This window comes from Sceloporus occidentalis, unplaced genomic scaffold (genome assembly GCF_023333645.1).
Source record: "Sceloporus occidentalis isolate IW3139 unplaced genomic scaffold, rSceOcc1.0.p SCAF_3, whole genome shotgun sequence".
Lineage (NCBI taxonomy): Eukaryota > Metazoa > Chordata > Lepidosauria > Squamata > Phrynosomatidae > Sceloporus > Sceloporus occidentalis.
The window spans coordinates 42050713-42078250 of record NW_028316983.1 but is presented as its reverse complement, the minus strand read 5'-3'; the positions used below and the strand labels follow the sequence as shown (position 1 = coordinate 42078250).

Here is a 27538-nt window from a genome sequence, read left to right as displayed (position 1 = left end):
TTACCAAAAAAAATCTCAATTAAGCAAGATCACTACATCATGTGTGATACAGAAACTTTTATTTTGCTTTATTTACTGTTAGTTGTGAGGCAAGTTTGAATGTGGAGGAGTGAGGTGTTTGCTGTTAGTGTAAATATTCAGAAAAATCAATTCAGGTGATTTTAATTTTAAAAATTAAAGTGACTGTTGCCAGAAATGGAAACCCTAGAGGCTCAATTGAATGTTATTCCTAACTACAGCAAGCCTATGGGACATAGGTTATTGTAGACAGGATCACAATAATTTCAATATGACTACTCTAGTTGGGTCAAAAATTTAATTTAGTATTAGTTACTTGTTTCCATTTGGCTTTTTGTCCTAAGATTGGTGCAGTGTATCTTGAGGGTAGAGGTCCAAAATTCTGCTTAGTCATGTGATATAGGTGACTTGAGCACATTTAAATGGGTTCCATATAAAATAATTTGTATGTTGAAAAAAATCCAGATAACTTTTAGGGAAACTACAATTCAGTGTTTTTTCTTCTAAGTTTAATTCAGTTTTTTAATAAAATGAAGAAATGGATGGACATGTCAAATCTGTCTCAAGAATTTCGAGAGAGAGTGGAGAGACTGGAGAGAAACTTTGAAGTATCCACAGTGATTTTCAAGAAGTTCACACCAATATTTTTGGATATATTTAAAAATCCTTATGAAGAACAACCAAAGCTACAAAGAAGCAGAAAACAGAGGTAATTACTGAAGTCAGAGGTACTTGGGTATTTGGATTTAATATAGCAATAATGAAAGTAGTTTATATATTCTCCTGTGGTGTGTAGAGGACATCCTGGAGTGGGTTAGTCCTCCCACTGCCTTTGATAGACAGGCTCTCCAACCAATCAATTTGAAACTCAGGCCCCCTGCTGATGGGACAGTGAACTCCCCTTGTGTTCCCAGTTTGCCTTCTGCCTCTCTTCCATTCAAATGTTGAAAAAAGAGCTCCAGATTTCCCTCATTCTTTCACTCATTGTGCCTTTGCACCTCTCTCCCTGCTCCCCCTTCCAGGGCCTTTTCTTTGAGCCACTCCTCTTGCATAAGAAAGCAGAAATTCTTCTGGGTCCCCGCAAGAAGGAAGGGAACTCTGATAAGGAGAGCTTTGAGCAGCAAGAGGATCCCCAACCAATCAGGCCTTTTAATCAGGAGGATGTTCAAGTCCTCAGCAAGGCCACGAAAGTCCTGACCTTAATCACCCAGCACTCACCCACCCCTCCAGCAGGCCCAGATTTCCTGTAAGGGTCGAAGGAGGTTTTGTGGGGGGCGGGAGAAGCAATCTCAGGGCATCAAGGTTCCCTTCCCCAGTACTTTTATGGATGTCATATCCCAGGAGTGGGCCAGACTAGCCTCTTCTAAAGCTCCTAGCTCACAGATGAGAGGATTCTACAACATCCCAAGGAAAATCATGTCCAAACTTAAGGTTCTTTTGGTGGATGCTGCAGTCTCAGTCCTGGTTTCCTCCTCAGTCTGTGTGAAGTACAGGCACGTGACACAGCCCCTCAGCAGTCCAGGCCTCCACAGCTTCTTTCATCATGCCAAAGTCTCCATTCTGTGGGCCAGGGAGATCCTTCCATTTCCCCAGGGAGGTAAGATTAGTCCAGAGTGTATTACTGAAGGCAACACCGTTCTCTGCTGATGTCAGCTTATACAAACTTCGAGTTCTGTACCAGGACCCAGGCCGCTACCATCTCTGTCAGGTGTCAGAATTGGCTTAACAACTGGCAGGCTGACTCCAGGGCAAAGACAACTTGACCTTTGCCCCCTTTGGGGGCACCAAGCTCTTTGGAGAGTTCCTGGAGCCAGTCTTGGTCAAGTCCATAGCCAAGCGAAGAGGGAGGAAAAGAGGCACCCTTGATCAGGCTCCTCCTCCTTTCATTTCTTTCCCTCTTCCTATAAGGATGTCAGAGCCCCTGTTTTCAAAACAGGCTGAAGCAAAACCAAGGCTTTTCCAAACAAGGCAACCCCAACTCCAACCCCCCTAGAATCCAGCCAAAAGCAAGTCCAGCAATCCTAACTCTAGGTCACCTCTGGTAGGGGAAGACTTTAAAATTTCCACCAAAGATGGGTCAATCCACTTCAAAGAGGCAGGTCCTTAGCATAATCAGAGAGGGCTACAGGATGTTGTTCCTATTCTTCACTTTCCCCTTCTTTATTCCTCTCTCTGGTCTCCCATAACCTGGTGAAAATCTACCTAATGAAACAGTCCATGGAACACCTTAGGAAACACCTTAGGAAAGTTGAGGCGATAGAGCTGATCCCTCCCAGGGATGGCTGCTTCATATTTTTCATAAATCTAAAGAAAAACAACCAATGCAGAGCCTTCCTTGACCTCAAAAGGGTAAACAACTTCCTTCCGTAGAGGAGACAGGATGTTTATATAATCTTCTGATACCCATTTTGAAAAATGGTTCTAGGAGCATTCTGTTAAACTGTGGAATTTAGGAGTAACTAATCAATGGGAATATTACATTCTGCTAAAAAAATGAAGGCAATGTGCTGAGGATACAGATGTACAATTTCTTCAATATGGCAGATAGAAGTTTTGCTAATGGAAGAGTCCAGTGTATTGCTCAGGTTCAAAATTGCTATGTATTATGCCATTTGCATATAATCAATATACATTAATTTATCAGCTATTCATCTTCAGTTTGACATTCTATAACTGAAACTTGCCTTTTCCTCGAATAGGCGGGTACCTTGTAGTGCTAAAGACTTATTCAATTTCTGCTGGACGCTATTTGTTTACACAAAAGGTAGGTTATTATTTTTTTTCATATACTATATTCATTTTCAGTTGTTTAGCTGTGTGGTTTTAAGTTGACCTGATATGCTTTCTCCTAAAGGTAATTTCAGTATGATTGGAGATGATCTGGTGAATTCATACCATTTACTTCTGTGCTGCTTAGATCTGATTTTTGCAAATGCACTTCTGTGTCCATATAAAAGAGACTTACTGAATTCCTCTTTCAAAGGTATGTTCTTGAAATTTTCTCCACTAAAATAGAACTTTTCATATGTCTTTTGGAACATATTTTTAATGTTTGTTATTTGTGACAAACTCTTCCCATTTCCTAATTTAAAAAAACAAGGTTTGCCAGAAGATTTCCACACGGCTGACTTCAGAACTTCTGAAGAACCTCCATGCATTATTGCCACACTCTGTGAATTACATGATGGTCTTTTGGTAGAAGCCAAGGGCATAAAGGAACATTATTTTAAACCATATATCTCCAAGCTCTATGATTGGAAGGTAACTGCTAGGGTATTCTTTTGTTGGGTTTTTGTTTTGTTTGTTTTAAATTAAAAGGTAATGAAAATATGGTTCAAATCCATTTGAACCACAGGGTTTCTAATGTTTGTAGTTGTTAGCTATTCATGTTTGCTCATTCTGTCACCTAGGATATCAACCTTGGTCTGCAAGGTGTTTTACACTTCAGCTCCCAGAAACCTCAGCCATCATGGCCACTGCTCAAGGATTTTAGGTGCTGGAGTGAAAAACGTCTGGAGGACCAAACATTGAGATCACCTGCTGTCTTCCCATCTCAAATTCTTCTTTCTGTTGCCCTGAGCTACCAATTAATTTCCCCATCTGTAAAATCAAAGCAGCTCAGCTAATAAGTACTGTAATAAACTTTTGCCTGTTTTATGCATCTGTGATGTTATAGCAGTTCAGCTAGTCACCTGTAATCTTTCAAACACAACCACATAGTGTATTATGATATGGATGGTTAGATACTTGATTTTTTAAAAAGAAAATATAGTAGCTTTGTTTTTTCCTTGGCGATTTCTGCAGAGGTGTTCAAACTGAGAAACCTACACCTGAGCAGAGCATGTTTTGAAATGTTTTAGAGCAGGGATATGAATAATGTTTGCCTCCAGATATTGTTAGACTGCAACATGAAGCATTCCTTACCATTGGCTGTCCTGGCTAGAACTTCTGGGTCATGTGCTCTAACAACATATGAAGGATGACATGATTTCCAACCTTGTTCTATAGCTACAACTTACTTTGGGGGGGGGGTGGCCTTCCCACCAGTCCAGTGTACATGGCTAAAGAGGTAATGCCACACTTGTCTGTACAGTTCTTCCACAGTAATAGGATGGTAAAAAGAAATATTCCCTCGGGCAGCGTTTTCATATTTCTCTAAGGCATCAATCTCGGCTTAATGACCAGTGATATTCATAAAAAGTATGTTGTTATCCACAGCTCCTGATTTGCTGGTACACATCATGATTTATTAAGCTGAGACTACTACACTAGTTATTGCGAGACATGAATGCAGCCCTAGTCTCCAAAGTTGAACTAGTTTGGTCTACTGTTCCCAGAGAAGCTCTCATAGGAAGGAATTTTCAAAGACTTAGCCATGTTAGTCTGTTTCAGTATATGCCACCTTTAAGACGCATTCATTTTACCATGGGGGTTTGTAGGTTCCAGTCCACATCCTTAAATGCATGGTGTACCATATTTAAGCCTCAGTCAGGTATACACACACACACACACATTTTAGGGTGGAATGAGCCAATGTGGAACGAGCCAATTAAGAAGACCAGAGTTCTAATCCCCACTTGGCCATGGAATTCCACTGAGCAAGTAACATGCATTCAGCTTCAGGGGAAGGCAATAACAAATCCCCTCTGAACAAATTTTGCTAAGAAAACCACATTATAGGCTTGTGTTAGGGTCACCATACATCAGGAATGATTTGAAGGCACACAGCAAGGAATGGAATACATTGCTCTGGGCATTTTAGACAAGCCAAATATGGCAGAGTTCAGCTATGTATTTTGGCAAGTAGAAGAAAAGTGCTGGTTCTGATAAAAAATAAAAGATTACATTTCTAGACTTTCTTTGTTTTTGAGTCAATACTAGCAGACCCACTTGCATTGAAATGTCTGTGCATTTGTGCTCCTAGAAGCTGTTCTTAGCCTATGTTAGTTTTGTTTTTGCTTAAACTACTGTTTTTCTTTTTATATAGTGTACATTGTAATGATATATTAACATAACATATTTATAAAAGCGCAAGACACTACAACCCACAACATTCCCCTATATACATATGTCCCCGTCTCAAAAAACAAACCCAGAACAGAACAAAAAATAATTAAAAAGATAACAAATAAAAATGACTTCTTTTCTAATTCTTGTATGTTCTTTTAGATTTTAAAAGGAGACTGTCTTTTGGATCTTAATAACTTTATAGATAACAAGTAAGTATTTCATTTGAAATAAACTCAGTTAATTGCTGATGTGCCAGTGTTTTATTATTGGGTGTAGTGGTTTGAGGGTTGGACTGTGACTCTGGAGAACAGGCTTTGAATTCCCACTGGGCCATGAAACCCACTGGGTGGCACTGGGGGCAAGTCACACTATCCCAGCCTCAGAGGATGGCAATGGTAACCCCTCTGAAGAAGCTTGCCAAGAAAATTCTGTGATAGGGGTCGCCATAAATTAGAAATGACTTGAAGGCACACAGCAACAGCAACATTCAGTGAGATGTTTTCTGTTGCCTAAGAATAAAAAAACACGAGTTTTTCCGCACTAGAGTCTGAAGCATGTTTTGTGATCATACCCTCCTTATCTTGAACAACCCAGGGATCAGCTGATCAATGTTGCAATTTCCATCTCTAGAACTCCATTTTAAGACAAATAATTTGTGCAGACGGTTCAGTACCAAAGAAAGTCAAGATTTGGATTTAGTAGTGAAATGGTGGGCCCTGTTTTTGAAAGTTACTTTTAAAGTGCTGCCATTTAAATTGTATAAAGTAGGAACAGGCAATTGACATCCCAGAGAGTGCATTTATAAACCCAAGCAATTTTATTTTGCGGTTGCCCTAACAAATGTGGAAGAGAGAAAGTGTAAATGTGGTGGTGAGTGAAAAAAAATGATGATTAATGTCAAATGGTGTGTCTTGTTTTACAGCAAAGCACTGAATAAAAAATATGAAGAATATGTTCTGACAGAAGGTGACTTTGATGAAAGGGTTTTCTTAGGGGCAGATGCAGAAGAGGAAATTGGAACTCCTCAGAAGTTTTCCACTGATATGCCATCTGGGAAGGTAATGACAAGAGCTCATGTGGAGTGCCATCTTCAACAGCATTTTGAGAAGGTAATGTAAACTGTTACTTTTTTAAAGAATAAAATGCTTAGTCTCAGAGAAAAAAGTAGTGTTACACTATTCCCCCCTCAGTTTCCCTAGCATGTTTCAATCAATGAATATAGAAAACAATAGTAAGGTATTCTTCCAGGGGGAAAAAGATCCTAAATTAATGCTCTCAGATAAACCACTGAGGTCCATTTTTATTTTGTTCAATTTTTTATTTTGTACACTATAGTTGAATATTAGCACTAAGTGGGGGAATTTGCATTTAAAGCTATTATTTCAGATAAAATTAAATTATTTATGTATACTACCTAGTAGACCACAAGTTGGACATGAGTCAACACTGATGTGGCAGCTAAAAAGGCCAATACAATTTTGGGCTGCATCAATAGTAGTATAGTGTCTAGATCAAGGGAAGTAATAGTGCCACTCTATTCTGCTGTGGTCAGGCCTCACCTGGAATACTGTGTCCAGTTCTGGGCATCACAATTCAAAAAGGATGTTAACAAATTGGAGTGGGTCCAGAGGAGGGTGACCAAAATGGTAAAGGGTCTGGAAACAATGACCTACCAGGGGAGAGGGAGCTGGGCATGTTTAGCCTGGAGAAGAGACGGTTAAGACGGGTGATATGATAGCCCTGTTTAAGTATTTGAAGGGGTGTCACATTGAGGATGGAGCAAGCCTGTTTTCTGCTGCTCCAGAGACTAGAACATGGAACAATGGATGCAAAGTACAGGAAAAGAAATTCCATCTCAACATTAGGAGGAACGTCTTGACAATAAGAGCTGTTTGACAGTGGAATACACTCCCTTGGAGTGTGGAGGAGTCTTCTTAGAGGTCTTTAAAGAGAGGCTGAATGACCATCTCTTGGGGATGCTTTGATTATGATTTCCTGCATGGCAGGGACTTGGACTCTAGATGACCCTTGTGGTCTTTTCCAACTATGATTCCATGATTCTGTCAGGCTTGGAAAATTTGTGGCCCTCTGGTTCTTTCTGGGCTCCACTTCTCATCAGCTTCAGCTGACTTAGCCAATGGTGAAACATGATGATTGTAGAAATCTGACATCTGGAGACCCACAGGTTTATTATCTAGTACTATAAACCAAGGATGGCTAAACCGCAGCTTGTGAGCCATGTCCATCTCTTTGACATGTAATGTATGGGTCACAGAAATATGTTGTGTGCTCCTTTTTTTACATTACAATTCATATAAAAGGTATTTTTTAAAAACAACAACATGCTTTATAATTATTTACTGGGTGTAAATGGAGTGTCTTCTGGATTAAAAAATATGTTTAATGTTGATGGTGTGTAAATATGTTTAAGAATTTAAATTCTAATTTTAATGCTAGATTTGAGTCAGTGAGTTAAACAAATTTTGGATTTAGAATTAAGAGGAATTGTACTGGAGAATCAGTAACTGTACAAACTGGGATTGACAATGTTAGTTTTATTGGACATGGTTTGTGATCATGTGGTTGTGGGGTGTATGGCTGTATTGCTGGCAGTGAAATTAGTGGAGTATTAGCACCTTAAATATTTCCTCAGAACAACCAATGTTAATCTCAGCATCAGTTATCTGCTTCTAGGAACCTTCACCAGGTTCCAAACCTCTGCATAAAGTCTCCTGCCTCCCTTCTGTCATTTAAAGTGTTTCCTCTCAGGGCATTTACACAAGTCATATGAGGGTCAGAATTAGGAACCTTATCCTCAAGGAAAGCTCATTTCATATTCTATATAGGCATTGTCAGCCTCCACAGCTTCTACTACCCTTCCTATCTCTGAAATTTGCAGAGAAGGCAGTTGGGCCAGTCCTGGTATTTCTGTTAAACAGTACTGTGTAGTCCTATTTGTATCTGCTATGGTGGCCTTTTGCAGGTGGAGTCTCCCATCATTAAGCGCATCTTAACTAAATAGATATCAGGTATGAATCCTCCCTTGCTAGAGAATAGTTTGGGAAAATCACATTCATCACATCTCCAGAACCCAGCCCAAAAAGTGATATATTGATTATCAATTCAGGGATGGTGTGAGGGAAGCATCCATCTTCTGCAATGGCCCACTTGTAATGTGTGGAGGGATAGGGCCCGTCTTTCCTTCTCTTCCTCTCACAGAATCATAAAGTTGTAAGGGGCCTATCCATCAGGTCCATTTTTTTTAGAATAGTGCCCCCCCCCCCCCACAAGTAACATGCAGTTTCGCTTAGTGATCAATGCTTTCTTAGTGATTTTGGATTAATTTGTATTCTGCAATTTGATAATGAATTTTGTTAATATTTTTGTAGCTAACATGGCCAAAGTAATTAAAGAAATTTCATTTTGACTTGCTAGAAAAGATCCTTTGCACCTTCTACTCCCTTGACTGGCAGAAGATACCTGAGAGAGAAGGAACCCGTCATTACTCCAGTTGCTTCTGCAACGCAGAGTGTAAGCCGGCTACAGAGTATTGTAGCAGGGCTGAAAAATGGACCAAGTGAACAGCTTTTAACTATTTTTGAGTAAGTGGGTACCATCATTTTCTATTACCTAGATCTTTAGATCTTTTTGTCTTTCCATCTTTCTGACTTTTATTCGTTCTAGATTAGGGGACTATGGTCCAAAGACTCAATGTTGTATTTACCAAAATGCAAAACTTATTATTGTTATATGGCAAAATGCTTCTTGAAATATAGAGGACATTTGAAAGCAATTTGCATCATGGCATAGGGGTTCCTCAATTCATAAAACAGTCAAAAACTGATGAAAACTATTTAAAAATTTGTCCAGATGTGTCTAGAGTAGCTCTTTGAAATCTAGATGAGAAACATAAGGGCTAAGATCTTGGATGGCACGTGCAAAGTGTAACTGATTTACATACGCAGCCTTGTGTCTGCCCCATAACTCAGACATCATCTTAACCTTACGGAGCCACTGCTCCAGCAGTTAAATAACAATAGAAAAGGAGAAAGGGAGGAAGTGGACAACGGGAAGAGTTTCTTGTCCTCCTGCAGTTTATCTGAAAGGCAGATGGCTAATTTTCCTTTGTCTCTCTCCCAGAAAGAGTGGGACTTTGTTATCCATAGGGGTTTGGTTCCAGGATGCCCCATGGATTACAAAATCCGTGGATGCTCAAGTCCCACTAAATATAATGGCAGAGCAAAATGGAAAATCAAAGTTTGCTATTTGGAATTTATACTTTTTTGGAATATTTTCAAGCTGTGGATGCTTAAATCCATGGATAAAAAAATCTGTGGATAAGGGGGGCTGACTGTATTCTACACTAGGCATCATATAGCGGTTCCTTACCTGTAAAGTGAATTTTAAAACTCTGAATCCTAGAATATTTACTGGAATGCATGTGGAAACTAGTAGTCTAAACAAAAGGGGGATGGGAGCGAGAGGAGCTTATTGTCAGAATGAGGGACCAGAATCCAGGACAATCAACCAGTCAGCTTCATGTAGAATAAACAGAACTTTATTGATAGCTCCAGAATCAGCAATTCCACATCATTCAGCTTCTTAGCTGAGACTGACCCCTCCCAGCAAAAGCAATAGCTAAAACCCCAAGCTTATCTACTCCACCCCCAGCCAAAAGCGTGCGTAAAAACATCCCCACCTCTTTCTCACCATTATTCATTCCCCCATCTCTCCCCACTTTCAGCTCCTAACACTCTCTGCTCCGAGCTGCATTCCAAGCCTCTGAGAGAAACCTTCAAGGACACTTGATAATCAACACCTGGCACTGCCTAGCCCCCACATGCTCTAACTAACCTAAGCCTATCAAAAGCATCCCAACCCCCATCATCCCCACCAACACAACATAAAACATATATCTGGTAGAATACAGCCAGGATTCTAACAGTCTGCCCCCCTGGAAAAAACAACAACCCTAAATCCCCAATAGCAAGAAAAGAAAAGTCAGACAGTAGATAATGAAGGCTTTTCAGGATGGTGTTGATGAAACTGAGCCAATAGGTCAGGGGCCTTCACATGCTTATAAGACACCCACTCATGGTCTGCAGAAAAGTGTTTCCAGTGAATCAAATATTGTAATTTGCCCCTATGAACCCTAGAGTCCAAAATCTTCGAAACTTCAAAGTGTTGTTCCCCCTCAAACATCAGAGGGAGAGGCGGTGGGTCGTCTCATTTCCACGGTCCAGTGCTCAGGTCTGGTTTCAGCAAGCTAAAATGAAAGACAGGGTGCAAATGTCTATAGGATTTTGGCAAGTCTAGTTCAGCAGTAACATCATTGACCAATCTTTTCACTACAAAAGGCCCAATGTACTTAGGCCCCAACTTTTTTTGGTCTTTTCCTTCCCTCCTTTTGTTGCCGTCGCCTGAGGGGGTTGGGAGGGGGTTGTTTTTTTCTCTTTGGCTTTCTCTGGGCAGCTGGCAATCAGGTGGACCTTCCGTCCGCATCCCAGGCATAATCCCAGCCTCCTGCGTCGTTCGCTCTCGCTCTCTGCCCCCTGGCCCGACTTCCCTTTGCCCTTCGACCCCTGGGTGGGTTTGTTCTCCCGACCTCTGGCGTCTCTGCTTCTTTTCCGGGCCAACATCCTAACCTCGTGCTGGATATCCCCAGCTTGGCGAATTCATTCTAGGACAGTGGGAGGGTTGCCCCTCATAAGTGCCCACTTGAGTATCTCAGGGTGCAAGCCATCTTTGAAATACTGGATTCTCATCCCCTCCGTGCAATCAGGCATCTGGGCAATCAGACTCTTAAATTCCATGGCATATTCGGAGACCGACCTTGCCCCCTGGTCAAGGGCTTTCAGGCTAGCCAAAGCCATGCTTGCTCTGAAAGGGTCCTCAAACCTGGCCCTCAGGGCCGTCATGAAGTCATGTAGGCTTCGTAGCTCAGCCGCCTGGCAATCATACAGTTGCACCAGCCAGTTTGCCACCTCCCCTTGCAGGTGCCTGGCTACGCACCGTACCTTGGCTGCCTCATTGGGGAAGGTGGGCCCCCACTCCTCCATGTGGTCTGACACTTGGGACAAAAAGTATGGCAAGGTCTGGGGGTCCCCATCATACTTTAACTCCCAATTTCCAGGCTTGCAGTTCCTGCTGTCGTCCCAGTGCTGGTCTGGCGGGTTGAGGCGTGTGTTGCGGGACACCCCCTGGTCCTGGAGCTGGATCAGCTGGTGCGTTGGCCCCTCCGGCTCCTATCCCATCTCCACCGTCGCCGGTCAAGCCGCTTAGGACGCCCAGTATTTCTGCCAGGGTCCCTTGGACTCCCTCCATTTTTTCTCGGATCTGCAGGACTTGTTCCTCTAAGTCCTTGTCCTCTGCAGGTCTCACACGGAGAGGCTGGGTTAAACCCGTGTCCCAGTCTGACCACCGCATTGCCCTCCGCCTTTCATGGGTGCGAATGGTAGCAGTGGGCTGTCCAAACCAAGGCCCTCCAACCACAGGTGTCTGGACCACCGGTGTCCTGGTGTCCTTTGGGAGCGCTCCAGCCCCCGTCTCCGGCACCATGGTTTCTTCCATAGCTGCAGCCGTTGCAAATGTGGACTCCTCTGCCGCCTTTTGCTCTTGCATGGTCCCAGAAGAGGTAGAGTCAGTCTCGGCTAACTGTCAGAATGAGGGACCAGAATCCAGGACAATCAACCAGTCAGCTTCATGTAGAATAAACAGAACTTTATTGATAGCTCCAGAATCAGCAATTCCACATCATTCAGTGTCTTAGCTGAGACTGACCCCCTCTCAGCAAAAGCAATAGCTAAAACCCCAAGCTTATCTACTCCACCCCCAGCCAAAAGCGTGCGTAAAAACATCCCCACCTCTTTCTCACCATTATTCATTCCCCCATCTCTCCCCCCTTTCAGCTCCTAACACTCTCTGCTCCGAGCTGCATTCCAAGCCTCTGAGAGAAACCTTCAAGGACACTTGATAATCAGCACCTGGCACTGCCTAGCCCCCACATGCTCTAACTAACCTAAGCCTAGCAAAAGCATCCCAACCCCCATCATCCCCACCAACACAACATAAAACATATATCTGGTAGAATACAGCCAGGATTCTAACACTTATATAGTAAGGAGAAAGCAAAAGGAAAAGAGTGTGTTTTGTTGGGATGGGTGAGAAATTGAGTTTTCAAAAATTTATGAACCTGTTTCATTCTTAACAAGGCTCAAATCAGGGAGGTGTGTGTGTGTGAAAGGAACAAAATCAAGAGATGCAATTTTTTATTTTCATTCTGGCAAATTTAATGTTGTGATATACCATAAATGTAAATCGACACAGGCCATTGCAAAGCATATACCATACAGTAGTGACAGAAACTATATTTTTCTGTCACCATTGCATTTTTACAGTGTCATCTAGTAGAGCTGACTTCACTCTGTCTCATAAAAAAAGAATGCAGACTACTTAATAACTCACTGTGAAGAATTTGCATAATACTTTGCAGATTGATCAGATCTGTTCTGGCGTAAATGTTGTAGTTGATTACAGATTCAGTGGATGTAGCCTTTCTCCCTGCTTGTTCTCTGTTATTGGATAGATTTCAGTTTGTACAGCCTGAGAGTGCGTACAAGATCCTTGGAGAAGTGAGAGCCACCACATATGTATGGGACCTGTGCCCTCTCTGGCTCTTAAAAGGAAGAACACTTCCTGGGGAGTAAGGCAGGTTCCTGTTCTGCCTAAAATAGGCTGTAGCAAAGCCATCATTGAAAAATGGCCCTGAACCTCACCATAGTAGAGAATACCATCCAGTCTCCAATATTCCTTTTTTGGGTCAAGGTTCTAGAATGTATGGTAACTTCCCAGTTTCAGCAGTTCCTAAATGAAATAGATTATCTAGATTCATTTCATTCTAGCTTCAGGCCTGGTTATGGGAAGAGACAGCTCAATTCAGTAAATGATAATAAATAATGCTGTTTAACATATATATGAAGTTGCCGGGCAATGTTGTCTTAGTTTTGGGGTTTGGTGTACTGAATACACTACCCCTATCTGTCCTTTCCATCCAATTCCAAGGAAATTATTTTGAAATGGAACCAATGTGTTCTGTTAGTCATGGACTGGATGAGCATGAACAAATTGAAGCTTAATCAGAGGTGCTCCTGACCTAGTCATTCATAAGGCAGATCAGGGAATAGGAAATCATCATGTACTGAATTGTGCTACACCTCCTGAAGATGTAGATTTGCACTTTAGGTGTACCCTTGGACCCTTCCCTGATCCTGTATATGCAGGCTTCAGCGGTGGTTAAAATTAGTGTGCCATCTGTGCGCATTCTTGGAGATGCCTGATCTGACCATGATGTTGCATGCCTTGATTACATCCTGTAACTACTGCAAGACATTCAACATGGAACTGCCTTTGAAAACTGTTCAGATACATCATAAGGTCCAAAATGCTGTGGCCAAAGTGCTGATCATAGATAGCTACAGGAACATAAAACTCCCTTGAAGAAACAGCTTCACTGGCTTCTGGTGTGCGTCTGGGCACAGTTCAGGATGCTGGTTATGGCTTAGTCCGAACTATCTGGAAAACTGTTTCCCTATATAAGCATGGCCAAAGCTTAAGATTTTGGGGGGAGGACTTTTCCTCAGTTCCATCACTGTTACAGGCCCTTGTAAGAGAATCTTTTCAGTGGCTGCTGCCAGGCTGTAGAATTCCCTCTCACAGGAGGCCAGGTTGCCTCCCTCTCTGCTTTCTTTTCACCAGTCACTTAAGACCCTCTCATTAAAACAAACATTTGATGACTGGTTGTGAAGAAGGGTTCTTGTGGAAGGTTGCTGCATTTTGTCTTTGTTATATATTAAATAATTTTACGGTTTTTAAATTGATGATGTTTTAATATGATTGTTTGTTTAATTGGGGTTTACCTTTTATTTGCAAGTTTTTAGTATTATCTTGTTTTAATCTTACTGTAAGCTGCTTGGGTTCTGGTGTTGAGGGAAAGACAGGATATTAAAATAAATAAAATAAATCACAACATATGTAATGTGCTGTATTTTTAAATGCCCCTTTTCAACATAATTGTAATTGAATTACATTTGTAAGATATGCACACATTTAATATATATTAAATATGTAATACAGTATTAATTTAATATGCTAACGCACTCGTATTGTGAATTACAGTTGGGAATATTAAGGGAAAAAATAAAGCCCAATTGTTTAATGTGGGACTCTTTGCAGGATCCCAGCCTTAGAGCATTCTTTGAACCCTCTTGCATTAGAGGACAGGGCTTCACACCCTGGATTGGTACAAGATGCTACATCTCATGATAACAGAAGGTTGGAGACTGGCTATCCCTCTCTTCTACAAAACAACCACCCTTTCCCAGAGACTTCTTCTTGGATGTTTTCATTGCTATGCCTACTTCTTTACAATCTTTCCCTATCTTGTAAGTGTTTCTCCCTTTTTCTCCCATCTTCAGCCTGCTTTCCTGCTTATAAAGTTGAAGCTATCTTTATGCCCCGCAGAGCCAAAGTGGTGTAATGTTTAGAATTTTGGACTAGTTTCAGATGGAGCTATTAAACCCGCTGGCTTATCTTGGGGCAGTCATTCTTTCAGCCCGACTGCTCTCCCTGGGCAGATTTTAGAACAAAATGAGGTGGAAAAGAATCATTGACACCTCTTTGAAGCCATTGAAGAAAAGATATAAATGTAAAAACATCATTTGCTTATTTTCTAGCCCTAATAATATTGAGCATGTTTGGACTTAATTATGACAGGCTGCTGTGGGGAAAAAACAAAATCATATCTTACTTGGACTCTTTTGGAATATATTTTTCCTGACAGTTGTTAATGTGCAATAAAGAGAAGGGTGTGTATGTGCAGATACATGCACATAAGCGTGTTTATTATGTAAATATAAGAAACATTTATTTGTGTCCTACTATAGGTCTTGTATACGAAATCCTACCGAGAAGATCATGAACAGAGTGAAAGAAATAGGTGAAATTTTCTGTCAGAACTATACTCGGCCTACTGAAGATCAGCCAGGATCTCATATAGGTAAAAAATGGAAATGAGAAAAAAACAAAAAACTGCACATCAAACTGGGTAAAAGCACAAATTTCAGTTTGTAATAGAAAGAGCATCAGTGATAATATTTTTATATTTGTGTACTTATACTATGTAGTATTCATTGGTGCTTACCCATAGACAACTACTGGATAGGACTGCACTCTTAACTGCTTTTTTTTTTTGCCTCTCAGAAGTCCTATTGAGTTCAAGGGTCCTAATTCCAGGCAAACGTCTGTAGGATTGCAATACTAATTCGTGAAGTATTTGATTTTGATTTGATAAGAATAAAGTCATATCCTTTTTAAGTTTTAGTATAAACATAATTACAGAAACCGTGTAAACTGTGTAAAACCTTTAAACATCAACATAATAGATGTTTGTCTTAAATTGCAGATTTTGCTGTTAATCGGTTAAAATTGGCAGAAATTCTTTATTATAAAATATTGGAGACCATAATGGTACAAGAAATGCGAAGACTGCATGGAAAAGATATGTCTGTAAGTACACTCATCCCCCCCACATTTGCGGCTTTGACTTTTGTAGATTTGATTATTCACGGATTTTATTAATATGTTCTCCCTATCTCTAGGTCATGCAGCGCAACTCTATGGTCAACTTTAACCAAATGTTGCACTGAAGGACCTAGAGATTCCTAGAGAGAACACTCCACTAGGCATTAGTAGCTCCTCCAGTGCAATTCTATGGTCAGTGTCTGGCAGGTGTTGAACACAGAGTTGCACTGGAGGACCTAGAGATTCCTAGAGGGGTGTTCTCTCAGGTAAAAACATATTGCTTTTGTTATTTGCGGTTTTCCCACATTCATGGGGGTCCTGTGCCCCTAACCTCAGCGAATGTGGAGGGATGAATATAGATAACTGTTGGGCACTGGAAGGTGGGGAGAGATGAAATGAATGAAACCAGTCCTCAAAATTTTCAGATTATATGTGTTTAAGATAGACTTTTGCTGTATGGTGATTCAGTGGTAGAACATACAATTTGCATTCGGCAGGCCCTAGCTTCTCCAGTTCAAAAGGTAGGGGAAAGACTTGTTTGAAATCTTTGAGAGGTACTGCTTGTCACAGTAAGCAGCAAAGAAGTAGCAAAGCCAATCATCTGGCCCAGTATAAACCAGATTAAACATATTAAGACTCCTCTTAAAATTGCTTCCTCTCTAGTTCACTTTGTGTGTGTATGTGCTGTGAAGTTGCCTGTTCTCTAAAGGTAACTGTGAATTTCATAGAATATTCTTAGGCAAGGAATACTCAAGAGCTGTTTTTGCTATTTCCTCCCTCTGAAATATAGCCTACTATGACAAGTCTTCCATTCAAGTACTAACCAGAGCTGACAATGCTTGACTTCCAAGATCAGACAGGATTTAGGCTCCAGTTCACTTTAGTGTGACTTAATTACTAGAATGGTTTTCTGAATAGAAAGAAAGGATTGCACAAACATCATCTCCCCTGCAAAACAGGATAGAAGCTATATCAGCTGTGTTAGCTTTCCAAGATGAAACTATTTTGGACCATGTTATTGTTGATGTGTGGCTTCAAGTCATTTCTGATTTATGGCAATCCTAAGGTGAACATATCATGGGGTTTTCTTGGAAAGATTTGGTTAGAGAAGGTTTGCCATTGCCTTCACCTGAGGCTGAGAGCATGTACATTTACTAGAAACTTCATTTTAGATTGATGTGCTATTTAAAATATTTATGTGTCACATCTCTGCATACTATCCACCTCCAAGGTCAATTTCAACAAATAGAATTATTTAAAACAATAAGTATACAAATAAAAACATGTAAAAGCTGTTAAACAACCTATTAAAAATAACCACAAGACATTTAAAAAGCCAGAGCAGGTACATCTGGTTTTAAGTTCCAAAGTCTTAGGTCCAAAACACATTGCAGAAATAATCCAGTTGGATACTATTTTAATTGCCTTGGTTCTTTTCTAGGGAATCCTGGGAACTGTAGTGTGTTGTGGCACCACTGACTATTTTGAAATAGTATAATTGACAAAGTTTCTTTTTAAACGAACTTGGCAGAAACAAGATGGAGCACTTAATTGACAGTACTCTGTTAAATTTTTTGTAAGCTCTTTAATATAGTACCAAAGAATTTTCCACATAACTCACGTTCAAGTTATCCTAAGGAAACTGCTTGGATATCTGACAGCTCTGTAATAGAGTTGGAGAAATATATCAACTTTCAGTTTGTTATACAAGTGTGAATAATAATTGTACTGTTTGATTTTACCTTTCAGGCTCTGTTAGAGCAAGATATTTTCCATTGTTCCCTCTTGGCATGTTGCTTGGAGATTGTGCTGTTTGCATACAGTTCACCACGGACTTTCCCCTGGATCATTGAGGTTCTTGACCTCAGGCCATTCTATTTCTATAAGGTAAGCACAAGCAAAGCATTTATGTCATGTATCTAAAGTTGCTATAGGGCTGTTTTAGACAGTACATACTAGTGAGCCCACTTTTGCCATTGGACACTTGATAAGGGACACAGAGGATAACAGTGATAGCAATAGCAAGTACGTTTCTATACTGCTTATCAGTGCACTTAAGCACTCCCTAAGCAATTTACAATGTGTAAGCTAATTGCCCCCAACAATCTGGGTACTCATTTTAGCGACCTTGGAAGGATGCAAGCTCGAGTCGAGCTTGAGCCCTTGGCTGGTATTGAGCTCAAAATCTTGCGGTTTTGTGAGTGAGTGGCTGCAGTACAGGCATTTAACCACTGCCCCACCAAGGCTCCATTGATCAATTAATCCAGTCTCCTGGCAGATACACCTGGATAGTACGTATTTAATCCACTCATACATAACAGATTTGAAAGTACCTGTAAAACATCTTAGTAGATTATTGCACTACATTCTTAAAGTGTTGCTATTCCACTTTTAACTGTTCTGGCTGCCTCCTGTTGCATTCTGGGATTTGGAGTTTAGGGACAGGCATTTAGAATATTCAGCCAGAGAGCTCTTAGGTCTCACTAAACTACAAACCACAGAATGCAATGGGAGGCTACCAGAGCAGTTAAACAGTAACTCTTTAAGAGTGTAATGTGATAATCTCCTTAGTGTAATATGTGGATGACTCAAGGTTTTTTGCATTTAATATTAATTAAAACTGGAGAACAGTCCAGTATTTGTGGGAAATGATCACATGAGTCAGATGCAGGGACAATTCCTAGATAAATGCTGTTTCTGAAGAATGTGCTAATACACCCTTCAGATTTGTGACTTTGGCTTTGTGGATTTGATTATTTGCAGATTTGATTAACGTGTTCTCTCTAGGGAAGTCCTCTAGTACAACTCTGCTGGAAGTTAACCATAGAGTTGCATTGAAAGACCTAGAGTTCACTAGAGAAAATACTGTATGCATTTGTTGGTCCTCCAGCGTGATTCTGTGGTCAACATCTGCCAGTTGTTAACCATAGAGTTGCACTAGAGGATCTAGAGATTCCTACAGAGAGGTTTTCTCAGGTTAGAAAAAAATGTTTTTTTATTTGCATTTTCCCCTACTTTCATGGGGATCCTGTGCCTCTAAACCACTGTAGAAACATGATTATAAAAAGATTCCTTTCTGTGTCCAGAAAGAATGCAGGAAGGGACAAAAATTGTGGAACTATCTGAAAGGAAGATATTTTAATGAGCAATCCTTAATCTGAGATGGGGAGAATGTTTTAATGATGTAGATTTGCACTGGGAAGGTATGACTGAACTCCCTTTTAAATTGAAGGTGATTGAAGTATTGATTCGATCAGAAGAAGGACTTTCTCGAGACATGGTGAAACATCTCAACAGCATTGAGGAACAAATTCTTGAAAGCCTAGCATGGACAAAAGATTCTGCCCTGTGGGGTGCCCTCCAAGCATCTGAAAACAAGGTTCCTACCTGCGAAGAAGTATGTTAGCAGGCAAATAAGATAGACGACATGAGCATTATTCTTTTCAACTTGGGAATCTAGAAACATGATTATTTAATGATAGATTAGTACCTTTTATTTAAAAAATTATGTAAACAGGAAACAGTATTATTCCTATTTCTTGAAGCTGCCACTTTTTCTTTCCTAGGTAATATTTCCATGTAATTTTGAAACAGGAAATGGAGGAAGAGGGCTAGGACATCTTCCCATGATTCCAGCATCTCCTATAGTGCATCCTCGAGTAAAAGAGGTTCGGACAGATCTTGGGGGGAATATTAGACGGGGTATGTTTGATCTAATTACTGTGTTCTGTGTCTATAAGATCTGATATGAAACAGTGTCTCTGAGTAACAGTTACCTGAATTTACTTAAAAGCCAGAATAGAAGTGTTTCACTTTTTTTTCTTTCTGCAACTAAAGCGCAGTTTCAGTGTTTTTCTGGGAGATTGCTTTAATTATTGCATGCACCTTTAAGTACGAAAATACTGGCTAGAGGAAACCGACGAACAGTCTTATCCATAGATATCTGTTTTTGTTCCAAATGCAGTTCAGTAGTTATTCTGGCTCAAGTATGTCAGAGGATTATCAAATGTGGCCCTAACAATCACTGCATCCCAGCATTCCTCACCATTGATGGAATTTGGGGTTGGACAGGTTCATTTTGCCCTTCTTTCATGTAGACTTTGGAAGATAGTTTTTATACAAATAGAAGCTTGGAATTTATATACTTGCCTTAGTGTCTATAACTTCTCTATCACAACATTCATTTGTGAAATTTCAAAGCTATGCTTCTGTAACTTTTTTCATTTTGTCGTGATGCATTTTCCCCTCTATTTTAGATATGCAAACATTATCTCCAATCTCTGTTCACGATCGTTATAGTTCTCCGATGGCTGGAAGTGCTAAGAGAAGGCTTTTTGGGGATGAAAGCCCAAGAGAAAAATCAGCAGAAAAAATTCTCACTGAAGGGAATAGGTTGAAAATTGCTCCAGTGTCAAACTTTATTGATGAACATTTGTCTGTCTCACCTGAACAAACAGTTCTCAGCATGTCAACAAATACAGTAACAGGACATAAAATGACGATTCCATTGCATAGTAAGTAGTACACATTAATACATTGTATAATGTGGTTTTAATATTGGTTCTTACTCTTAGAAAAATGCAATGGTTGTGAAAAGATTTGGATATAACTTGAGCTGGCATTTCACTGTATGGTGAAGTTGCCAGTTTAGACAGCTTATTTGGGGTGATATAAGAGGGCAGTAAAATATTGGTTACTTAATTTGTTTTATTTTTACTGCTGCCTTAGTTTTTAAAATAATTTGAGCTTTGATTATGTGCATCTTGACAGGAAGTGCCATATTCTGCTTAATACCAGATGAATGCCTACTCTCAGCTTTTGTGGAAAATGCAGTTTGGAATGCTCAGTTATAGGCTCTAAGTAGAGAAATTGAGTTAACTGGTTAATAAAACAACATGCATATCAGTATCCAGATTATAAAATGAAAGATGTTATGTTTTTGGTGTCTGTTTCAGTTTTCTTCTATTTGCAGTTAACCTATATAAATAGATTAATATCTTTTTAACTTTTGAATATACCTTAGGTATTCCATATGATACTGGACGGATCACTTTGATACCCATCTCAATCAGTATATCTGAAGAATCTAAAGTGGACAGCCATGGACAGGTTCCCCTAAGTGCTCAAACTTTATTGAATGTGTCCCCCAGTCAATTTCATATGACTCAAACACAAGAGATTTCTCATCCAGCAGGAAGCAGACCAAAGAAAACTGGATCTCTAGCACTATTTTTCAGAAAGGTATAAAATATTCTAGGATACATTGTTTAAAATCCCTACTACTACCAAGCCAAAATGTTTCATAGTAATAGCCCTATTTCATGTTAGTAGGAATAATGAAACACTGTACCCAGGAGGATTTAGAATACTAAATCATACAAAATAGAAGGTTGTTGTTGTGTGTCTTCAATTCATTTCCAACTTACAGTGACCGTAAGGTGAGGCTATCACAGGATTTCCTTGGCAAACCTCTTCAGGGGGAGTTGTCATTACCATACTCTGAGGCCAAAAAAGTGTGACTTGCCCAAAGTCATCCATTGGATTTCCATGGCCAAGTGGAGATTCAAATCCTGGTTGCCACAGTCATGTCCCATTGTCTCCAGAGTCATATTCAAACCACTGTGCCATACTGGCTCTCAATTGATGTACTCAAAGTGATAACATTAATAATTTAATAACATTATTGAGGGTCCACATATGTGACTAGAACCATGGGAAAAGCTGACAGGCACTGGGGAGCATCCAGTGCAGAATGAATTATCCTTTGGAGATTAGAATGAAAAATATTTTTATAATCTAAATAAGGACAGCATAAAACTAGTCAGTGAGCAAATAGAAAGACATGGCAGCCAGTCAAAGAAGCAAAAGAGTTAAGCAGACATTGGTACATAATTGTTTTTGTATTGTTGCTAGATGTCTCCATGCTACTATGGACAAATGGAATGACTTCTTTTAAAGAATATAGACATTTCTGCACTAGAGGGGTTGCGTGCTCTCTTCAGGCAAGAAGCTATACTGAGCGTAGCAATGCTCCCATGTCAGGCAGGATTTTAACAAGGAGCCAGACTAAATGTGCCAAACAGCTACTGGGCAACTGCAATAGTGAGAGATGGCGATGGCATAGTATCTCCCAGAGACAGCAGTAGCATAACTAACACTTGTTAGTATTGCACGGAAGGCACCATGGTACACTTATTCTGAATGTCTTTACCATGAAAACCTCATCATTAGAAAATTCAAAATGAAATGAGATAGTAACAGAAGATTAGACTTCCAGGTTGGACGGCACTTAGCTAGCTACTGGGGAAGAGCAAGAGACCAGTCTCAGTAATGCTGGGGATAATGACATAATCGGGCACAAGCCCAAAGGATGTTTAGCTGTTGACATGCTATAAAGTGAAAGGAAAGTCCAAAGCTGCACAACACATACTATAGGAACATGGAATGTGAGAAGCCTCAATCAAGGTAAAGGTAGTCCTTTCACATGAATGTCTAGTCATAACCAACTGTAGGGGGCGGTGCTCATTTGCACCGAACACTATTATGGAAGCTAGAAATAGTAAAACACAAAATGGAATATATAAAAATTGCAATACTTGTGGTGACTGAGCTGAAGTGGACAGGATTTGGACATCTTGAGCCAGATAATTATACAGTTTTATTCAGGAAATGAAAATCAGAATAAATGGGGTGGCTAATAATGAGGAGAGATGTAGTAAAAGCAGTCAAAAGATATAATGAAAAGTCTGACCAAATCACATCAGTAAAACTTTAGGGAAAACTCATCAGTGTAACTGTAATAGAAGTTTATGCTCCAACTACAGAGGCAGAAGAAGAAGAAATTGAAAGATTCTGTGCTGGAGTCCAAGAAAAAATTAATCACACACCAAAACAGGACTTCTTGTTAATCACAGGTAACTGGAATGCAAAAGTCAGAAACAGCAAAAGCCAACATTGTAGGAAAATTTGGCCTAGGTTCAAGAAGTGAAGCAGGAGAGTGATTGACTGAATTGGTCAACAGTTTGTTAATTGCAAACATTTTTCAAGTAACCAACAAGGTGACTGTATGCAAGTGTTTCATCTTAGGTGTATCATCTTGCAAGTGTGCGATTACGTGATCTCTGCTTAAAACTGGATGTTTCTAATGAATTGCGCCGGAAGATATGGACATGTTTTGAATTCACATTAGTTCATTGTACAGATCTTATGAAAGACAGGCACTTGGATCAGCTCCTCCTCTGTGCTTTTTACATCATGGCAAAGGTAAGGCATTTCCATCAGAAAGTAATTGTTATATTTAGGAAAGAAGTTAATTTCACCTTTTTAGTTGAAGCATAATAAGATGCTTAAAGACAGCAATACAGATGTGTCTGTATTTTTCCAAGCCATATGTGAGTAATTGTTTCTCTCTTTATCAGCTGAGTTGAATGGTATTCAAATGCAGATAGTTGAATCTAATGAAACATACTATTACCTGCCAAGTCTTTGCTATAGAGAGAACCTTCATAATAGTAATTACTGTATATACTCATGTATAAGTGTACAAATTTTATTCCCCCAAAATTTGAATCAGCATATCCATGGGTCAGTGTAAGTACTGTATTTTTACTCTTATATAAAAAAGTAACAATCCCCTGCTGAAAAGCAAGAGCATAATCTATTCTGGAAGCATTGATCTCCCTCATCCATCCAGCCTTTAGGGTGAGCAGAAACAGTTAATGCCTGCTGGAATTTTGTAAGGTCTTTGCCATAGTTTTCCTTGCTTTAGATCCTTTATTACATGTCCGTAAGTTTTACCCTCAACGTATCCACAGATCATGTCAGAATCCATAACTAGTATTTACAGTATGTATTAGTCTGATAAGAAGCCCCTGTGTTTTCTAAACCTTCTCACTGTTTACGGCTAATTCTTTTCCAGAGGGCCCTGTCACTTCATAGTTGAGTATACACTCGTCTCTCCACATTTGCAGCTTTGACTTTTGCGGATTTGATTATTCATGGATTTTATTAATATGTTCTCTCTAGAAATAGCTATGTCCTCCAGCACAACTCCATAGTCAACTTAAACCAAAGGTTGCACTGAAGGACCTAGAGATTCCTAGAAAGAACAATCCACTGGGCATTTATAGTTCCTCTAGCACAACTCTGTGGTCAGTGTCTGGCAGATGTGGATAACAGAGTTGCACTGGAGGACCTAGAGATTCCTAGAGAGGTGTTACTCAGGTAAAAACTTTGTGTTTTTGTTATTTGTGGTTTTCCCACATTCATGGGTGTCCTGTGCCCCTAACCCCAGCAAATGTGGAGGGACTAGTGCATATGCATATATTAGTCTGATAAGAGGCCCTTGAGTTTTCTAAATATTCTCACTTTTAAGCCAATTCAATTCCAATGGGGCCTGTCATTTCATAGTGACAGTTCCTTTTCAGAATGTACTCTCTCTGTCCCAGTACAGTTCTTTTTTAGAGTCTCTTCAAACATTCAAATTCTTAAGTATTTTTAATTGTATACAGCAATTTTTATTCTGTTTTGTTCTATTTTTATAGCTATTCCATTATATTTTTTTTAAAAAAACTATTAAATGAATTGGGAAGAAAAGGGCTGCAGGCTTTTGTAGTTTGAGAAATTAAGAAACAAAAGTATATCAAGCAGTCTTCTATATAACACATTATTTTACTTATGGAACAGAGGAATGGATGGAGGCTGTGGCTCCTCATCCATAGCAGTTGCTGGAGAGAAATATGAGCAAAGAATTAATATAAATACCTTTGCCTAGTCAAGTGTGGGCCACCTATAACATTTGAATCCACACTGTTTATAAAAAATGCAAACAAGAGCTCTTTGATTTCAAGCATGTATATAGAAATGCTTTTCCTGTATAATTAATTTAGGTCTCCAAAGAGGAAAGAACTTTTCAGGACATAATGAAAAGCTATAGAAACCAGCCACAGGCAAATAGTCATGTAAGTATATTTCTTCACATGAATATATACTTTGTGCATATTTAATGCAGTTCAAGTTATTTAAACACTATCTGCACTTTTGAGAATATTTCCATTCAGTTTATCAGGAGTTACAGAACCTGCATTTTCCATGTGTTACAGGTCTACAGAAGTGTCTTGTTGAAAAAACTGCACACGGAGGCAGCATCAGATATAAAAGAAGAAGAAATGTCAGAAGAAGGTAAGTGAATACTTACTGTGTTAGTTCATACTTTTTTTGAATAGTTCAAGGTATGTGGGGTTCTTGGATGTTCAACATTTAAAAACTGATGCTTGGTTTTGGAAAGAAAATAAGCTGAATAGTATTTAATCCATGTTGTGTATCTTCAAGTTGTTTCTGACTTATGGTGAACCTATCATGGGGTTTTCTTGGCATGATTTGTTCAGAGGAAGTTTGCCATTGTCTTTTCCTGAGGCTGAGAGTGTGTTACTTGCTCACGGTCACCCAGTGGATTTCATGGCTGAACAGGGAATCAACTCGTGCTCTCCAGAGTCGTCGTCCAGCACTCATACTGCTACGCCACATGATCCATGCTCATTTATTTATTTATTTTCATTTATATCTGGCCTTTCTTCCAGAAATTGGACTCAAGGTGGCTAACAACATATCTAAAGCAATGCAGATTAAAAGCAATACAAATTAATAAAAATACTTTGTTTAATGTGCATATTTTCATTTGGATATTCATGTTAATTCATATTCTAACATTTTATAAAGAAATAACATTCAAATTATAATAGTTTTATGCAAGTGAATTCAGTATTTAACTCAACACATGTAAATTTTACACATAAAAATGTTTGGCATGAAAAATATCTGGATTATTGTTTTATTTAAAACAAATTTTATTATTTAAAATAAATGGTTAAAGTTAGTTTAAACTTATTAAATGGGGAAATGATTAGATGCCTTTTTCATCATATGCCAACATTACTTAAATAGTTATCCTGCTATGTTTTACCCACCCTTTCTTTTTAATAGGTTCTCCCCAAAAGATGAAAGATTTACCTCTAAGGATAAAATCAGAAAATTCCAGAGATATGGAAAAGGAAGAAAGAGGGGATCTGATAAAATTTTACAATACTATCTATGTCAGAAAAGTGAAAAACTTTGCACTGAAATATGATGCTTCCAGCCACGATCCTGTGGTATGTAGGTCTCAGGTTTCAAGAAGCACATCAAATTTGGTAGTGGTTTTCTTATCCTGAGTACAAATGGATTTATACTAGCTAACATGCATTTTCCTTTGTATTCCATAATATATTTGTTAATTTGCAACCCACGTCAGTTATGAATAAGGCCAACATAGAATGAAATATTGGAATATCTCGCAGAAAGTCCTTATTTGATGTAAAAAGAGATGTGTATCCTTGATCTCTCTTTCTTACACACAAATGTTTTTCAACTCACAGTTATACATACGGAATATGTATGTATTGCCTCAAATCATAATTAGAACAAAATTTCAACGTTAGACCAGATGCTACTAAATAGTGATCTGAGACAGCTGCTAAGGCTGATAAGGGTGTTCTGGATTCTGGACTCCTGCAAAAACAATTAAAGTTTAATAATTTCTGAAATTTCTATGTAAATGAGAGACCAGTGCTATAGTGCACCTTGGAGCATTAACCTTCTAAATACAATTGCTCTTCTGTTTCCGCGAGGGATCAGTTCTGGATCCCCCCCCCCATGAAAACAAAAATGCGTATACATTGGCTTGACTAGGGCGTGCTCCCGCGGGTTGCTGCAGGTGAGCACCACGGATGCGCACCCCATTGTTTCCCTCTCAGTTTCCCGGTTGCGTATATGCAAGGGACGCAGATCTTATATCTGTGGAAATGGAGGGGTTACTGTACTATAATTTGGGTGATTGCAAATAATAATTTATTATATGGGCTAATCTCATGGAAATTTAGAGTTTATTTGAAAGATCATTCAGTGTTTCAATGGTGTCCGATATCTAAAGTTCTTTAAGTCTGTGTTTTAAATACTTTGGGATGCAAAATGTATGTAGATAATAGATTGCTTTCATATTACATTTGTTAGTTGACTACTTTCAAACAGGTGCAGAATAAAAGATGCCTTTCTGAATTGTTGTGCAATAGGATTATATTTGAAACATCATCAGAGGGAAAATCTTTCTAAAACCTGGTATAGAATTGGTGGCTGGAATCTTGTTGGGCTCTTAAATCTTTATAAGTGGACTTAGGTATGCAGAAATTAGAATTGCATGGTTGTGTAATTTAGATATCCAGTAGATGGGGCTGTTGGTATATTACCGCATAGTAGTGCCAGCAAATTGAGCAGGTGTGTATTGGTACTTCATGCACAAAGGACGGCTGCGCATCAGTCCTGATGTGCATTGGGCACCAGTACACATTGACACACTTGCTAGTGTCCTGTTACAAATATTTGCAAAGTTACATCTTTGGAGATAAATAATGGATACAACTTCAGAGAATCTCCCTGTAGATTGAAAACACCTTCTATGGACAGTTTAATATACCTAGATGACAGAATTGTAAACTGGCATTTCTCATTTTTGAGCTTGTGTTTTTTAGTTAAATTCTGTCTTTGCAGTATTAGAAGAAAGTTTAATAGATATCTTGCGTCTAAATGTGCATTTTTTTCCTCTTCAAGGTGGAGGCACCTCCCCTTTCTCCCTTTCCAAGCATTAAACAGCAACCAGTCTCTCCTCGACGGATATCTCACCAACACTCTGTTTATGTTTCACCACATAAGAATGGTGCTTGCTTGACACCTAAGACTGCACTGTTATATAAATTTAATGGAAGCCCTTCTAAGGTAAGATGTGTGCTTTTTGACTGTGTAGAATTTAAAATATTAACCATGTTTGTTGACTTCAAGAAAGTTTTATTAACAATTCTCTGCATGGTTCTAATAGTTCATATGGTATAGATTTTTTGGATTG

General features: G+C 39.3%; 1 protein-coding gene across 4 annotated transcripts in view; it reads left to right on the top strand.

The window, feature by feature from the left end:
* The window catches only part of RBL1 (RB transcriptional corepressor like 1), a 49274-nt gene that overhangs the window by 4492 nt on the left and 17244 nt on the right, over window positions 1-27538 (top strand). The window contains exons 3-21 of one of the 4 annotated variants that reach the window (XM_089514131.1): window positions 527-727; window positions 2718-2782; window positions 2873-3001; window positions 3119-3279; window positions 5188-5237; window positions 5951-6137; window positions 8464-8630; window positions 14970-15082; window positions 15488-15591; window positions 17356-17493; window positions 18839-19003; window positions 19173-19308; window positions 19863-20120; window positions 20630-20847; window positions 22693-22869; window positions 24495-24566; window positions 24708-24786; window positions 25588-25754; window positions 27247-27411. In XM_089514131.1, coding sequence (XP_089370257.1) covers window positions 527-727; window positions 2718-2782; window positions 2873-3001; window positions 3119-3279; window positions 5188-5237; window positions 5951-6137; window positions 8464-8630; window positions 14970-15082; window positions 15488-15591; window positions 17356-17493; window positions 18839-19003; window positions 19173-19308; window positions 19863-20120; window positions 20630-20847; window positions 22693-22869; window positions 24495-24566; window positions 24708-24786; window positions 25588-25754; window positions 27247-27411 — 2752 coding nt within the window. Of the gene's footprint in view, window positions 1-526; window positions 728-2717; window positions 2783-2872; window positions 3002-3118; window positions 3280-5187; window positions 5238-5950; window positions 6138-8463; window positions 8631-14356; window positions 14469-14969; window positions 15083-15487; window positions 15592-17355; window positions 17494-18838; window positions 19309-19862; window positions 20121-20629; window positions 20848-22692; window positions 22870-24494; window positions 24567-24707; window positions 24787-25587; window positions 25755-27246; window positions 27412-27538 lie in introns of those variants that run through there. The other 3 variants (XM_089514132.1, XM_089514133.1, XM_089514135.1) reach the window with 3 other exon arrangements.